This window comes from Gobius niger, assembly GCF_951799975.1.
Source record: "Gobius niger genome assembly, chromosome: 1".
Lineage (NCBI taxonomy): Eukaryota > Metazoa > Chordata > Actinopteri > Gobiiformes > Gobiidae > Gobius > Gobius niger.
This window is the reverse complement of record NC_136852.1, coordinates 55,499,661-55,515,513: the sequence shown is the minus strand read 5'-3', so window position 1 is coordinate 55,515,513 and position 15,853 is coordinate 55,499,661. Positions and strand designations below refer to the sequence as shown.

The 15,853-nt window shown below is 40.2% G+C and overlaps 2 protein-coding genes across 7 annotated transcripts; one reads left to right on the top strand and one right to left on the bottom strand.

The window, feature by feature from the left end:
• Positions 1–739: 739 nt before the first annotated feature.
• LOC306980011 (DNA replication complex GINS protein SLD5-like) lies at positions 740–15,206 on the bottom strand. 6 transcript variants are annotated; one of them, XR_013793985.1, is made up of 9 exons: positions 14,969–15,206; positions 14,814–14,900; positions 14,184–14,297; positions 14,023–14,120; positions 13,862–13,950; positions 13,689–13,779; positions 13,462–13,566; positions 10,583–10,635; positions 740–759 (listed from the first exon to the last, which is right to left on the bottom strand). XR_013793985.1 is itself a non-coding variant. In XM_079579202.1 (8 exons), exons 1-7 carry the CDS (start codon positions 15,065–15,067, stop codon positions 13,470–13,472), a joined length of 675 nt encoding a protein of 224 aa, XP_079435328.1. In that variant the 5' UTR covers positions 15,068–15,206; the 3' UTR covers positions 10,327–10,635; positions 13,462–13,469. The 6 variants fall into 6 exon arrangements, 4 of the variants coding, with proteins under 4 accessions (XP_079435326.1, XP_079435328.1, XP_079435327.1 ...); XR_013793986.1 differs by lacking the exon at positions 740–759 and adding an exon at positions 10,208–10,290; XM_079579202.1 differs by lacking the exon at positions 740–759 and having other exon boundaries at positions 10,327–10,635.
• phyhip (phytanoyl-CoA 2-hydroxylase interacting protein) lies at positions 1,681–9,313 on the top strand. The gene is made up of 5 exons (XM_079579191.1): positions 1,681–1,852; positions 5,196–5,371; positions 7,730–7,904; positions 8,000–8,117; positions 8,522–9,313. The coding sequence occupies exons 2-5, from the start codon at positions 5,204–5,206 to the stop codon at positions 9,063–9,065; spliced, it is 1,005 nt and encodes a 334-aa protein (XP_079435317.1). The 5' UTR covers positions 1,681–1,852; positions 5,196–5,203; the 3' UTR covers positions 9,066–9,313.
• Positions 15,207–15,853: the final 647 nt, after the last annotated feature.

Here is a 15,853-nt window from a genome sequence, read left to right as displayed (position 1 = left end):
TTTTGTGACCTATTGTTTCCTAATTTTGAAGAAGACGTGTTATGGTGTTATATGTCTTAAGTTTTAAATAGCTACGTCCTTCATGTCCCACCGCTTCGCATAACTTTTATAATTTCAGGGGGGTGACCCTAATCACAACCCCTGACAGCGGATGCCACACTAAATGATCAAATAATAATAATTGTTTATTTGATATAATTTCTTTTATTCTTTTTTTAATCAAATAATGGACTTTTATTCAGTGTTTTCATGTGTTTAATTTGACTCTTATACTTCCAGATTTTGACAAGAATAATGGTGTGTTATTAGCATTAGCAAGTTTTAAATAATAAATAATAAAAAATAAAGTTGTAGGTGAATATGTTATTCCAACAATATAAAAAACATGTAAAACAAAGAATTGCTAAAACAAAACATGTGTTAAATTTGCACATCTTTCCAACTGTGCATTGTGTCAGTATCGGTTTTCTTTTTAGCTATAGCATCATAAAGTCAGCAAATTCTGTGTAGCCACAACGAGGAAGGAGGGTTCAGTAAGGTTAAGAGTTTTTGAATGCAGGTGGAATCAGGGAGCGAGGGCATTGGGACAAAGATGCCCTCACCAGCCTTGTAGATGAAGCTCGTCATCAGTCGGCTGGACCTGGCTCAGAGACTTCTTAGTCTCATCTCTGAAAGCAGTTCACGGAAGAGACTGAATGGTGGGGTCTGCTTTGTGGGTGATGTGGTCATGCCCGAGGAGGATCTTCTCAGCTGTTCTCACTGTGTGCAAAGTAAATATGACAGCAAGATAAAAATGGAAGCAAAGAGAGACAGTCATTGTGATGATGGATGAATAATCTAATTCAGGCCCATACCTGGAATTACTATCTGTGGCTGGCTTCAAATAAATGAATCTTTTGCCCACACACTGTCAGCTGAATTAAAACAATTCATCACTGTCACACTGTTTACAAATATGGATTTTCAAGAGTGAGTGAGTTCATGGAGTCTATTTTTGTTTTGTTTTATTCCCTTCTGTTACGACTCCAGATTACTCTAATCTTCAAGGAGCCAGAGTGATTAATTCAAATCTGTAAAAATAAAATCCCGGTTTAAGATTGCCCATGATACAAAACAAAAACATCCCTCTCAAAATTATTGCCAGAGCAAATCTGCTTATATGGTCAGAAGTCAGGACCTACATAGAGGCGTCTCTTGCTTGTGGAAGCTCTGGAGGGATGCCCTGTGGAGTTATCCCATATGGCATGACAGTTGGCACATGTATATTTTGGTGTTGGTGTGTTATTTCCCGGGACATCACTTACACCATAATCCCTGCCAGCGCGCTGTGAATCAAATGTTTATCCAGTCATTTTTACTATCAGGGGCATTTATTGTGACAAGCCCTTAAGTGTTGTCTCATTCATAAGGCAGCAGGCTATGTTACAAAGTGTGTTTCCAGATTGGGCGCCTCGGGGCAGACCTAAGCGTGTCATGGTTGGCTGGAGAAAGCGTGATTGCAGAGGAGGTTGACTGACTATCTCACCCTGCATGCACTTCCCTGGCCAGCCGCGCAGCATCTTTTAGGGTTTAATACATCCCGTGCAGATGCGTCGAGCTAAGTAAACATTATCCACAGAGCCCAAAGCTAAACAGGATTGGGAGGGGGAGGAGGGGTGGCGGTGGTGGAGCGCCTGTGTGTGTGTGTAGAGGGAGAGAAAAGCACCCGGGCAGCAACGAGAAGTGAGGAGAGAGGATAAGGCAGTGCTCAGCTCAGCTCCAAAATCAGTTTTCCCTGGGATCTGTATTGTCAGGAAGCAAGAAGGGGAAAAGACCTTAAAATTATTTACTCTGCTCATCTATCCTCATCCTAGTAAGTACTTGTGTATATTTGCCTTTAGATGCTCTGTGATGCTCAAATGTGTATACAGGGAGTGAAGTTGGAATGAAACATAAAGCGTGTAAATGCAAATGCATTATGATTGTATGCCTTGAGACTATTTGAATTTAAATAGCCAGATAAGCTGAGACAATGCACATTTCGAGACAGAATGCTTTGCCAGTCTAAAGCCTGTATAAAAGGTTGTCAAATGCCAAATTACTACACAAATGGAAAATTAGTATAGCCTATGTTCTAATATCATACTTTTTGGAATGGAGCTTTATTTGTATAGCGCTTTTTACTTGACACTAGTCACCCAAAGCACTTAACATAGTGTTGGAGATTTTCCCCCTGAAAGTTTCTATAATTAAGCCTGATTTTGTACATTTGAGGATACACAATATGCTTTACATTATATTATTCATTCAATGTCTCTGCACACTTCTGCTTGGGGCAGAAATTGGACGAAATTGTGGCTTCCAATCTACTCCTACGACCTCTCACCAACATCTGTCATTTACACTGCAGTCACTCAAGTGGGTGAAGTGTCTTGCCAGCATGAGGACACAGCAATAGGATGCTGGAGCTGGAATAGAACCTTCAATATTTGGATCTTGAGTTGTTTACACGTTTCAAATCAAAAATAATAAGAAAAAAACCTGTATTTCAAAGTGTTCTTTGGGCCAGTTCGAAGCCTGGATAAGATGATTGTGTTTGGAAAAGCAACATGGTGTAGCCTAAATCCAGTGACAGGAGGCGACCTGCACTTGCAACCATGAGAGAGTATTGCAACCGCAAGAACGAACTGCACATCTACTTATTGCACATATGCTTATATTTTGTAATTTTGCTGTTAACTTGTGTTGTATAATAGCAGTAATTGAAAAAGCACAAATTGCTGATTACATAAGAGCAAGTTCATTTTGCATTCCCGCTGCTCCCAGTTGTGGGGCATCTTGCAGCGCTGTCTCTGGGAAGAAGTAAATGACTTTGAACTGGGACTCTATGAATAAATGCAGCAGCTCCTTTCATCGTCTGACAGAGATAACAATCTGTGCGCGCGCGCGCTTGTGGTGATGCCGTTCAGCGCGGATTGCGCGCAGCCTCACACGCGTGGGGCAAATGGGAGAAATTAGGGATGAATGTAATTATGAGCAGTACGTGTCAGAATAATTAGTTATAGACCCAGTTGCATGATTACGCACATCTGTCGCTCACACGCGCCGCTGCTTTGACTCATTAATAAACGAGGGCAGCGGGAATGGTGATACAGAGACCCGGGTTTGAACTGTGCTCGCAAGTCTTCGATCCTTAAAGTGGAGCATGCCGAGATACGGCGCTTTGATGCTTGTCCTGTGAGACTCTTGCCCCACTTTCCATCTCCGAGAGGCGGTGTGAATTTAGAGCAGCAGCTGGAAAACTATAGGTCTGCAGACGCACGTGTTTGATGCTACTGCGCTGTCCCATGCACCAGTGTGCGTGAGCACCGAAGGACGAGCCGCGCGCCACGCCAAATTTCACAGTTCATAGGCTTTAATGAGCTGCTGTAGCCTGTCCATCATCCTTAGTCGACAGTGCCAGTGACCCAGCACGCGTATAGGCAATAGACGATAGAGTATGAGACCTCAAAATTATGTGCACAGGAAAATAGTTTGTTTCCTGCAAAAGTGCAACAAGGCTATTTTTATCTACCATTTAGCATTCGCGCGGGGTTTGATAGAAGGGCTGATATCATGTGCTGTGAAAGTGATCAAGAAGGAAAGACTGGAAGTGCAACTGCAAGAAACAAATAAGGAGAGCTAGAGAAGTAACTGATAAAGATGGTCTTTTACACACATCCAAACTGTCACAAATGTTTGTGTTGTATCATATATTTATTCCAATTTTCTTATTTGTAAGACACACTCCGCCTTCCTCACAGTTACCTTTTGGAAATATACAATTGTCAGCCTGGGTATAAAGTGTCATTGGCTCTGTCTTCAGACAATCAGAGGTATAGACAATAGATACAATCCCAAAACATCTTCTTTGTGAGTCATCTATATAAGGATTCAAGTCTTTTTTCAATTTTCTCTCAACCCTTAAGCTGACTTAGACATATTTGCAAGGAGGCTGAGGAAATGCATAACAGAAAATACACCAAGTGGCACATCTTTTGTTCTGAGGAGGCACAGTACAGAAATCACACAATAAAAAAATAATTGCAACTGTTAACTTAGGCCTCTATGGACATATGAGTAACAGCTAATCTTCCATTGTAAACATCATTCTTGTTTTATGCTCATGTGTTGCTGAGTTGACAGTCAATCCCACTAGCGGGCGGCTGACCAACAGATAGGCTCCAACTCCCCTCTCAAGGCTGTGGGCACCGGCCTGGATCAAACTGCTAATGGGAGGCTAAAGGGATGTGGTCATATGTCGCCTTTCCTCTGACGCCATGTACAGTATTTCAGCCCGAACGCAGACTGAAGACCCTGTGTTTTATTCCTTTTCAGCATTTATTATATTTAAATTGCTTCCACTGCTTTGGTTTAGTGTGACCACTTTTTGGAAACATTACAGGACAAAGTGAGTTCGCTGAAGTACAGTTGCTGGGCGACTGTTGTAGGTGGATTACGAAACACAGCGCCCACATGATTAGCTACACCTTACCAGAAACATTCTTTTCTGACCTCTGGCATAAAAAAAAAGGTGTTCAAAGGCAATGTGAAATAACTGCATGGAATGGTTTGTGTTGTGAATTTAAATGTATAATTTATATGCTGTATCAAAAATACCAAAAGTCCTCTTTTGTATCTATCCATAGGCTCAGTTTGAACTTTGAGTCAGACAGATACACTTGGACTGTGTTTGGGTGATAAGCTTTTAAACTGGTGTAACAGTTTTGTAATGATGGACACATTCATAAAGGTAATAGTGACTTGCTCATGAACAACACAACTGTATGCAAGGGCCAAACCTGGGATTGACCTTTCAGACCACATCACTTAATGCTGTGTTTATGTTTTACTTTTTAGTAAACATTTAGCAAACTTTAACCAGACAAAATGTCATGAGATATGGCTGCGCTTGCTGATGAGGTTTAGAACTGGTGTGTCTAATAATATGGACGGACTTTTGTAACATCGCACAATGCCAGATTAAGGACTAGAAGAAAGAGCAGGTTCGTGCATAAGAAGGAATAGAAATGAATGGTGTTAATCACATCCAACTGCAAAGGTTAATTGGATTCTGTCCGAGGTGAACTCAATCATAATTTGCAGAACACTATTGCAACTGTGTGTTCAAACTGTGCAAAATGACTTTCCATTCTCTTTTTTTTATGCTCCGGTAGGTAATAAAATGGAAGCCGGTCTGTGTACACCGTGCAACATCCAGATCTGTGAGGTGACCTGCGATTCCTTCCGCATCATGTGGGATATGACCCCCGAGGACACTGCCAGGGCAACGCACTTCTTCATTGACCTGAGTCGGAAAGATAACCGGGATCCCAACCGCTTCAAACATCGGGTATGTCATTTCATTAAACATCTTATATAAAGCCAGAGAACGCTTAAGATACTGTATACTGCAAATGTTACAATACCAAAAATACCCAAAGTAAAAATGGTACTTACTTTTACATTCTGAGTACCACCAAAAAATATATTGGTTTCTGACTATTAGCAAAAGAAGTCTATAACAGGACAAAACCTGGACTAAGACTAAGGCTAGATTAGGTCTAAATACAACAGTTCTAAATATAACCCAAGTGAGGACTGAAACATAAATCCGTTTGCTCCTGAATATAACAAATACAAGTATAGAACTCCCCAAGTTTTAGCAGCAGTTTGTGTACCACAGTTTAAAGAACATTGTTAAACACATGTCCTTTGCCACTGACTGATATACAGGATGCAAACTAAAGATATCATGACAAAAAGAAGACCACATCAACTGAGAACAGAGAAATCAATAATAACAAAAAAGAACAGGCCATCTTAAAGCAGCAGGTGCAGGCTGTGCTGTAATGTTGAAGAGACAATTAGTCACATTGTTGCCGGCTGCACGATGCTCGCCTCATCTGAGTATACTAGAAGACACAATGGCATAGCCAACTACTTGCCTCTGCAAGATAATATCCCTGCAAATCGTCCTGATCTAGTTCTACAGGAAGAGAAGAACAAACGCTGACTGCTCATTGATGTTGCAGTACCAGACGACTCAAACGTCATCATGAAAGATGTCGAGAAAATAAGCAAGTACAAAGACTTTTAGATAGAAATGTGCAGAATGTGGAACAGCCAAAATTGCACCAGTTTTGGAGCTCTCGGTCCTATCAAAAGGGGGCCCTGGAGGAACCAAAAAGAGGTTCGGATGAATACCTTCATGGGAACTGCTCACATCTTACAAAAAGTATTGGGTTGAAGTCCTTTATCTCTGCAGAGACACGGTCAATCCAAAAGCCACCACAAGCATCAGTGCTTTTGTCTGCATTCAAATGATTTGGCAATGATACACTACTTTTGAGGCCACCGCTTCCTGGGGGGGCTCTCGGGAATGGCTGCTAATTGCTAATGTGCACGTAAAGCTTCTTTGACCACCCCACTGTAATAATAAACTGCTCAGGATCCCCCTGTATCATAGCTTGTCATTTTGTACTAGGATTATACCGGGCATCATGAGTAAAGACATAATGACATTTTAATCAGGGCAGGGTCTAGTGAGGTTAACCCAAAGGTCTTCTTGGGTCTTGCTGCTGCTGCGGGATGCTGTGCCACAGTGAACGGCGGTTGTGCCCTTTCAGTCACTTTTAGTTCGGGCCAAAATGGAAAAACAAGCACCGTCAACAGCTTCAGGCCAGTGACTCACTTGGCCATGTTTTCAATTGAAAGTGGACAAAACCTGACCAGTGTAGCCTCTGTTTCAACACACGTTATAAATACTATACATGCAGTTGAGCAAAGCCAGTTATTAAGGTCTATGGATTACATCTGGTTGCGTGGAGCGACAGTGACTCACTGGTTGGAGTATTTCATCATGGGTCCAAAAAAGGGCAGCAGTTTAAATCCCAAATCCAAAGTCTCTTCACCACCAGTTTGAATATAGAATCTATATACCAATACACAAATCAAGATGGCAAATTAGGTGAACCATATATTAGTCATTTTCGTATAATTTACCTTCAACACAGATTGTCAAAATGCCTGTAAAGAATGTGCTCAAATGCAATCAGCAATTTTCCTTTGCTATTCGCCTGTTTTTATGTCAGCACCTGCAGTGTTCTTTCAAATCATTCCTGCCTTATAAAAGTCTTCAATAGGCAGCCTCTAAACACAACAATTAGTGTTTCATTGCTGTCAATTCAAATAAGGTTAATTTAGGAAGCCATGTCATCGCTGAGGCGGCTGTTCTCCTTTGATACAGGATATGCTCTCTCTCGAAAGGGCACAAACAAACTTGCATCAGCAAAGTTGCCATGGACATGGGCCTTTGAGCTTTATGTTATTAACCATGCCCCTTAAAGGCAGCGACCAAAACACAGCCACAGACACGAATAAGCTCATAGTGTGTATCACGTTCACAGCAATAAAGTGATCCTGAGCAATGGTTCAATCTGTGAATATATTTACTGAAAAAAATATATAAAAGCAAAACGCGTGCTTGTTAATGTGGGGGATACTAAACTCAACATTGGCTTCTTGATTCCCAGAGAGGTGTCCAGGCTGCCATCCTTCTAAGAGAGGTTTCACTTTTACATAATATATTACAGTATCAGTAAAACAAAAATGGACATTGACGTAAATAAGCACAAAGTTATTAATTCATTTCCATGACCACTGATAGCTTTTATGTTTGCTACATGACATTAATGGTCATTGTTTCCAGGATGTTCCAACTAAGCTTGTGGCCAAAGCTGTCCCCCTCCCCATGGCAGTCAGGGGGCACTGGTTCCTCAGCCCGCGCACTGAGTACTGTGTTGCCGTGCAAACTGCGGTCCGACAACCAGATGGGGATTATCTGGTCTCCGAGTGGAGTCAGGTGATCGAGTTCTGCACAGGAGGTAAGCCATCATAAAAACAACAAGGATGGAGAATGTTGTGATACATAGTCTGCAAAGTAGTTGAAACACTGAGGATTCTCGACTTATTTTTGCAGATTACGCCATTGAGCACCTGGAGCAGCTTATGGACAAGGCAAAGGGATCGGCAGGGAGACTGCTTAAATTCTCTGTATTTTACCGCAATCAGCATCCAGACTATTTCAACCATTTCAGGTCAGCATCATACTGTAATAATAATAATGCTTGACTAATCATAAAACATGGGACAAAAAGGTGTCTGATGTTTCTGAAAATGAAAGAAGTAGTATTCGTATGTGGGGTTTGAGGGAGATAAATCCTATGTTTCTGCTCTGATGGGGATATTGTTGCACTCAAAGGAGAGGGTGAAGTTCTGAGAGAAGGGGAGGGATTTGGGGCTCATTATTTCAGATTTATTACAGGTAATTTTTAGGAAATTTGAGTTCATCCTGGTTATATTGTATTCTATTGCTGAGAGGCAGTTGGTGACAGTGGTGTGAGTGACTGAGAATAGCTGCTAAAACTCCCTTTCAAAAGTTTTTATGAGTTGCTATTAGATTCCTGACGCTAATGTATTATGGATACTTTGATCTTTGCAGAAATCAGTGTGGTGGGTGGATGACTCCTGCCCTCAAAGACAATAGTGGAAGCCATGGATCTCCAGTCAATGGCAAGTTACACGGGGTCTTTTTCAGCTGCAACACTGATTTTGACACCGGCCTCCCTGCTAAAGACTCCCCTTACGGGCCACTGCGTTTCCAGATCCCTGCGGGACAATTGTTAAACCAGCACATAAATCTATATTTTGCAGATTTTTACTGTATGTACACGGCCTATCACTACGTTGTGCTGGTGCTGGCTCCTGTTGGTTTGGAGGGGGATAGCTTTTGTCAAACCCGACTCCCCAGGCTGGACTTGGCCTCCAACCCTTTCCTGACGTACAGTGCACCCCAGAGGCCTGGAGAGGAGCCGCTGTTCTGCCATGCCAGTGATGTTATCTTAGAGGTGCTTTATACAGAGCCAGTGCATTTGGATCTGGGCAAAGTGGAGCAGATCATCGGCCACCAGCTCATGAGTCTGACCACAGCCAATGCCAAGAAGGACCCGAGCTGCAAAGTGTGCAACATTAGTGTGGGACGTTGATACGTGTGAGCAATAATACTGTACTGAGCGTCCGAAACAAACAAATAACACATCTGCTCACATTGGATAAGCTCAAGGGCATTTAAAAAAAAATCTCTGTTTACTTGCTGTCAGACCTTAGTTTGGACACTCTTGTTTAGCAGTGGAGTGAAGTGGTTTACCCCTCTCTATTCTTGTGTTTGCAAAAGGTGTTTTTGTTTTTATTGCAAATGTTTACAAGGTCTGTTGACTCTTGTCCCTGAGAGAGAGTTCGAGAGAGGCCCAACAGATTTATCCATGGCCAAAGGAGACAGAACACATGTTACATAGGGGGAATGGTTTATTATACAACAAACATTTTAGGCCTGCAGATTGTATATAAAGATGAATAGTCAACAAAGCACAAACTCATGCCAATTAATTTGGAAGCATCCCCTGACAAAGATGTGAATTCACATACACTAGAATGCTGTAATTCTGTCCATCATTATTGTCCCAAAAAGGCTCACTATGCCCTCTTGGTAAATATTTTAAACAAAACTCTATCTTTCTTTTTGCATCAAGTACTTTGGGAATTGCTACATCAAACTCAAAGATGTCTGTCTGAGGCCCTGCAAAACGTTTAGGCACATACGAACATGGGACATCCCTGAAACTGTACCAGGAGTCAAAGGTGATACGTACATGCACGTCTTTCTGAAAACAGATATTTTTGACTCTGAGTATCCCGTGCAAAGCCTGTTCAGCGAGGCTGCAGTTTTCAAGGATGATAAAACTTTTCTCAAGTTTGGCACGAAATGCCTGGAAGTCTGCCGAGGGCTGAGAAAACCCCAATTTGAGTTGTGTCCCAGGACAACAGGTGCTGACGGTGCAACTGTAGCTATCCTCTGTCAGACTCAAACCTTGAAAAGAAGGTAGTAAGGCTAGGTCTGACTGCTCATCTCTATCAGAGATCATCCGGACATTGGTCAAGGACAATCCCTTGGTGTCTGCAAACATGACACGCTTGTTCCTTAGTGGAATTACATCAAACTCATCATCGTCAAACTCATCCCAAAAGGACATTAACGATTGGTTGAAAGTCTCGGGGGAAATCTGAGGTCGAATGCAGGGGCGTAAAGGCTTCAGGATTGGGACCCAAAGATGAGGACACAGCTGTTTATTCTGATTTAGGCATAGGCGAACTGCAATCTCCAGCAGGCCAGCAGAGTGCGCCATAGAGCCTATACTCGCCACTGGAAGGACACTGGAAACAAATACACAACCAGTGATCATACTAATATTGTCAAAACATAGTTACAAGTATAGAGGGAGCCATGTTGTGGTTAGGTGCATGCATGCAATACAAATACAAATACTTTTTTCTACACATATGAAATCCATGCTGGGTAAATTCATACAGAAAAAGTTTATGACTATGGAGAAGACGTCAGGTCCAAACTTCTAGTTCAAGGGTAAATGCTCTTTTATTTGACCCACAACCTACATCTTTTACTGTAAACCATAGAAACTAATAGCCGAAAGGTAAAAAGTCTTACCTTGAGTCATTCACCTCCATCTTGCTGTGGTTTGGCCACAAGTCTTCAAATGTCTACATACAGAAAAAAATATATTTTGCAATCATTCTATTCATACATGTTTACAGTGTATAGTTTTTGTTCAGAGTAATTTTATGTTATAGGCTCAATAGCAGCATGTGTGTTGTAGTCCCAGTCATCCCTGTCCCACACCAAGAAAATGTAGCACAATATCCTATTTATACTACCTCAGTTCAGATGTCACATTGTATACTCCACCCTCTCATTCCTTCAACCAATCAGCTGCAAAGTACTATTAATCCTCTTTTTTTTATTAATAATTTAGAATAATGTTTTTGTCAGAAAAGGTTCTGGTGTATTTTTACTGCTTGACGTATTATATAAATGATAAACATTCCTGATCCTAGTGAACTTAGGACTAGCTGGCTTGTGTCCTTTGGGTTCAAGCAGGTGGTGTGTGTGACGCAAAGTGCAGTATTACAAACAACTGGCATACCAGCTCCACCAGCCAATGGTGCTATTCACACTCATAGGTTAGTATTACAAGCTATAAACGTGAGTATCCACACGTAGACTAGACAGATTCAACTGAAGGAAGACATTTACAAACTTCCAGCACCTGCCATCAAGCAAATGGGACAATAAGGTCATTTATTCAAGGGGCAGTGCATCCAAGAAAATCAAATGATGCAAAAAAGTAATGACTGTTCAAGTTTACTTTGTTTTTTTATGCATAAACATATAAATAAACAAAAGATTACATTTAAAAAATCAACCTTTGTCAATTTCTTGAACCACTGTTGATTGATTTTTAAGCACTGTCGGCTGGAAATATGTATGTTAAAGATGCTCTTAAATTTCCTTAAAAAATATCAAGCCAAACTAGAAATGCAATGGCTGCGCCATTGCGATTGACTGCGAAATTGCGGGAAGCGAATGCAGAAATTGCATAAACTGTTCAAATTGCATAAAATTGCTTAATTTGCATAATCTATTTTGCATAAACTGGTAAAATGCAGAAAATGTCATGTTGCATAAACTGTATAAACTGCATAAAGTGGTAAAATGCATGAATGGGTTAATTTGCATAAATTATGTAAATTGCATAAACTCTTTAAAATTCATAAATCCTAAATGGCATAAACTCTTAAGTTGCATAAACGCTTTAAAATGCATTAACGGGTTAAATCCCATAAAGTGGTTACTTTGCATAAATTGTTAATATTGCATTAACTTTTATATTCCATAAACTGGTCAAACTGTTGAAATGGCCTCAGTGCTTGATTGGCAGAAGCTGCACAAATGGCTGAAAGGCCTGGAGTCTCCCCATTGGCTGGATTCCCCCATACACACCAATGCAAAAATGTCAAACTCCCGTATAAAAAAACTGGAAAACTGCAGAAGGCCAATTTTTTCTCAAAACCCACAAGTTGCAGAAGCTGAACATGCACAAAGTGCAGACATTGCATAAAATGCAGAAAAAAGTGCAGAAAAGCATGGATTTGCGGCAGCCCCATTATAAGTCAATGGGAAAAATCTCCGACATTTTGGCCGATTGCGGAAAAACCGTAAGTTGCAGAAGTCCCAAAAGTAATAGCACCCTTCTCCTCAACATGCGGAACGTTTTGATGCATAACTTGCATAAATTGCACAAAGCATGAAGGTGCTGAAAGCTCTAGAAAATCGGGAAAAAGATGGAAGAGGAATAATAATAAAGAACATGAAAACCAATAATTGACTGCGGAAGAATTCCGCAGTCAATCAATTATAATGGGTTGTTGTTTGAAATTATTAATATTTTAAACAGTGGTGGGTCCCAGGTCGTTTGTGTGCATATTTTCAGGGTTGTGCCTTAAGAGATCAAGAAACATTTTGGAAACCACCATCCTAGTCAACCAACCTCATCCTGAAACTAGGGTTTGAAAGCTACCAAATATATCCCTTTATCAGATAAGCAAAGTAATAGCAACCCTTCAGTGGAAATGCAGAGTGCAGTCACTAATCAAGTGTGAATGCATTTTAGCAGCCATTTAGCTGCCAGATTTACAAGTGCGTCTCAGGGCATATTAGTTCCAATTATGCAGCAATTTGTGATGAGCAACTCAACATGCACGAATTGTTCCTTCTCCTTTTATATGAACATTTTTAGATAAGGCTCCCATTAAACAATTATACTTGTCAATAAGCAACAATATATTAACAACAGTGAAAGAAAGAGAACAGAATAATACAAAGTGGAAACTTGCTTTATCTTAAAAAGGTAATATAATTATTTTTACAGAATATGAAAAAACATCATATGTGCAACCAACATGTGCACAATCATGAGTCCAATGTTGCCAAGTGTCACATTACACCAGCAGTCATCTCAGTCTGGGCAGTGTAGTTTTGATGGCCGAACATTCAGGTCATCAGCATAAACTGCAAGCATTATTTTAAAATTAGCTGCCACTTTGCACCCGTCATCAGTACAGCCTATGCCTCGCACAGTAGCGCTCCATCCTGACAACTGTGACAGGACATGTCCTTCTTCATTATTACTGATGGTCCAAAAATAGATGACTGATGCGGGCTGCATTCCATCACACAAAATCCATAAAATCACTGCACCCTAAACCTGCAAAGTAATGCAAAATATGCTATTAAGACAAAATTATCTTCATAAAGTTTAAGAAAAAATAACAAAAGGCATTTGTAGTGATATTCTGGTCCACTATCATCACTTGCCAAGAGATCATAACAAGCATGACAAAAAAAATCTAAAAATAAATGCAGTTGCTACTTGCCAGTGGTTATGTAAGAAGTTGTGGGGAAAAAAATTTAACACACGCATAGGGAGTACTTATTAGACTAATAATACAAGAGGGACTGTTACTTACCCCTGCGGCTAAATTAACTGCACTGCTCCAGTTGAGACGAGTGGCGCTATAGTTCGATACCGCATCAGATGTTGAGAGCCCTCTTCAAGATCAACAACATACTCCCTGACACATTTTATTACGAGATGCCATAATTAGTTTAGTATGAACCAACATTTAAAACGTTATCTTAACATAATAAACACTGAAATCTACTGGTCATTGCCCGTAATAGCATATTCACTCACCTCTGATCATCAGTTTCAGGCTCCACCAAAATGTTCTCCTGCCTCTGCTTTACCCTCAAAAAAACAAATGAGTCCAAACAGGGCTGAGGAACTGAAAATTCAGAGAAAAGACAGTAATATATTAATAACTGAAAACAACCTAAAAAAAAATACAAGAATAAAAAAAATATTACCTGCTTTAAGCATATCTATTGTCTGCAGATTAGGTGGCATACGTTTAAGTGCCACTGCTTTCAAGTATGTCTCAGTATTGGCATAGTATCTGTAAACAAAAGAATAAAATGGAAGTTAAACATATATGTGAAAATACAAAATAGTCAACTGTTCGACTTACTCTTTTGCAAAGGCAAACTCTTCTGGTGAAAGCAATGACGCATGATCCATTTCTCGAGATTTCTCTTTCTCCAAGACGTGTGGAAAGTGTTTTTCTATCTGCAGTGAAATTGACATGTTGAGTTGAAAAATCAATTTTGAAACTTTTATAAACTATTGTACCTTCTTCAAACGTGAACGCAAGTAGCTGCTGAGCACAAAGCGAATCCTGTCAATTTCCATACGGTGGATGCTGGCTTTGTCATCTCTCTTTTTCACACGCTGCAAGTTAGCTTCCTGTTGGGCAAAGGAAAATGAAGTGAAATGATGTTAAATTGTTATTACTATGTACTCAAGCTGTGGTGAAGCTGATGTTGTTGCACTATCAGCTGTGTTGTGTTCCGAGTTCGGGAAAGTCCACAGTTACCATGGAAATCCGCCATCTTTGCAGCTGTTAGCATAGATTTCCATTGACTAACTTGTGGAACAACTCCATTGGCTGCTGAGTTACTGCTGGTAAATATATCTAACTCACTGTGGTGTCCAAGTGTTTTAATGTGAACAAAAACTCCAGTATTTTAACTTTTAAAATCCCCATTAGTTTACAATTGCTGCTAATCCCATAATGTTAAGCGATATGACGTCACATTCCCGAACTGTATAATTTTGGAGAGAAGAAATATATCGAAATAACGAACAAAACAAAAATCTAAGTATGACATACAGGGTTACTGAGACCGTCACACCACAAACTGCTTTAAAAAAGCCCAGTAGGTGATGTTGAGCAAATGTATTGTTAGTTTATCAATTTACCATATGAGTGAGCTGCTCCATAACACACTCCACCACTTCGGATTTGTTCTCCAGGAGCTCTGGGGAAAACTTCTCATTGAGCCAAGCCTTGGACAAACGCAAAATAAAATGTTGTGATTTTCATTTTGGTACACCCTGTTTTAATGAAGACTCACTTCTTCCAGTTTTGCTATGAGCTCTGCGGGAGTCATCACATCTTCATGGCTGTCATCTTGGTTGATGTCGCTGCCGTCTTCAGACAAAGCGTCCGACATATTTCCCAACTTCAAAAGACTCCGACAGTCGACAAAGTAAGTCTGAAACGGCTCGAACACAAAGTATATTATGGTAGTAATTGCGTTAATGTGCCATTTAAGTCACTATGCACCGGTACGCACTCGTGTTGTTTACAGTTCCTCGTTTATTCGCGCCAGATACCAAATCTCGCGAGATAGCGGGAGTTTAGCTTTACCCTGAGTGAGGTCTGTAAGGCAAGAGAAAATGAGCGGATCTGTGTGTGTGTGTTTTTTTTTTTAAATATATAATTACATATTTTCCTCTGGTAAGATGTAATGTTGTATCACCTGACACTATTTCCTCTTTGTTATTGTACTTATTTGTATAAACGTTAATTCAAAATATTATATTAATTTCAATCGATTTAGAAGGAACGGTGTCGACTCGTGTCGACTGCCTGGTTACAGATCCTCATCATAGAACTAAAATCAACGCTCCTTATTTGCGTCACTTTTATTTTATTTTTAATATATTTTATATATCCTGTTTCATACTTCCTCCTTATGGGTAAGCTTTGGTGATCGTGCCCATATCACGTAAATATGAATTGTAATTGTTAATAGAGTAACTGCAGAAAAACGATTCCAATTTCTATTCCACCTTTATTGTAGTCGCCAGGTGTGCAAGGAATTTATTTACACAATTTAGTCAGTATAATTTAATTCAAAATAGACTTAATGGTACAAAGGTTATGCTAATGACAGAATTAAGCAAATGTTTGATAGTTCATTGAACAAAGATATCATCCATATCATTTTAATCCA

Excerpts from the sequence above, each read along its gene's own strand:
- phyhip (XM_079579191.1), top strand. The coding sequence starts at position 5,204 with ATGGAAGCCGGTCTGTGTACACCGTGCAACATCCAGATCTGTGAGGTG. Across the intron at positions 5,372-7,729 it reads CCAACCGCTTCAAACATCGG|GATGTTCCAACTAAGCTTGT; the intron begins GTATGTCATTTC and ends CATTGTTTCCAG. Across the intron at positions 7,905-7,999 it reads GATCGAGTTCTGCACAGGAG|ATTACGCCATTGAGCACCTG; the intron begins GTAAGCCATCAT and ends TTATTTTTGCAG.
- LOC306980011 (XM_079579200.1), bottom strand. The coding sequence starts at position 10,602 with ATGGAGGTGAATGACTCAAG. Across the intron at positions 10,291-10,582 it reads ATGGAGGTGAATGACTCAAG|TGTCCTTCCAGTGGCGAGTA; the intron begins GTAAGACTTTTT and ends ATTTGTTTCCAG.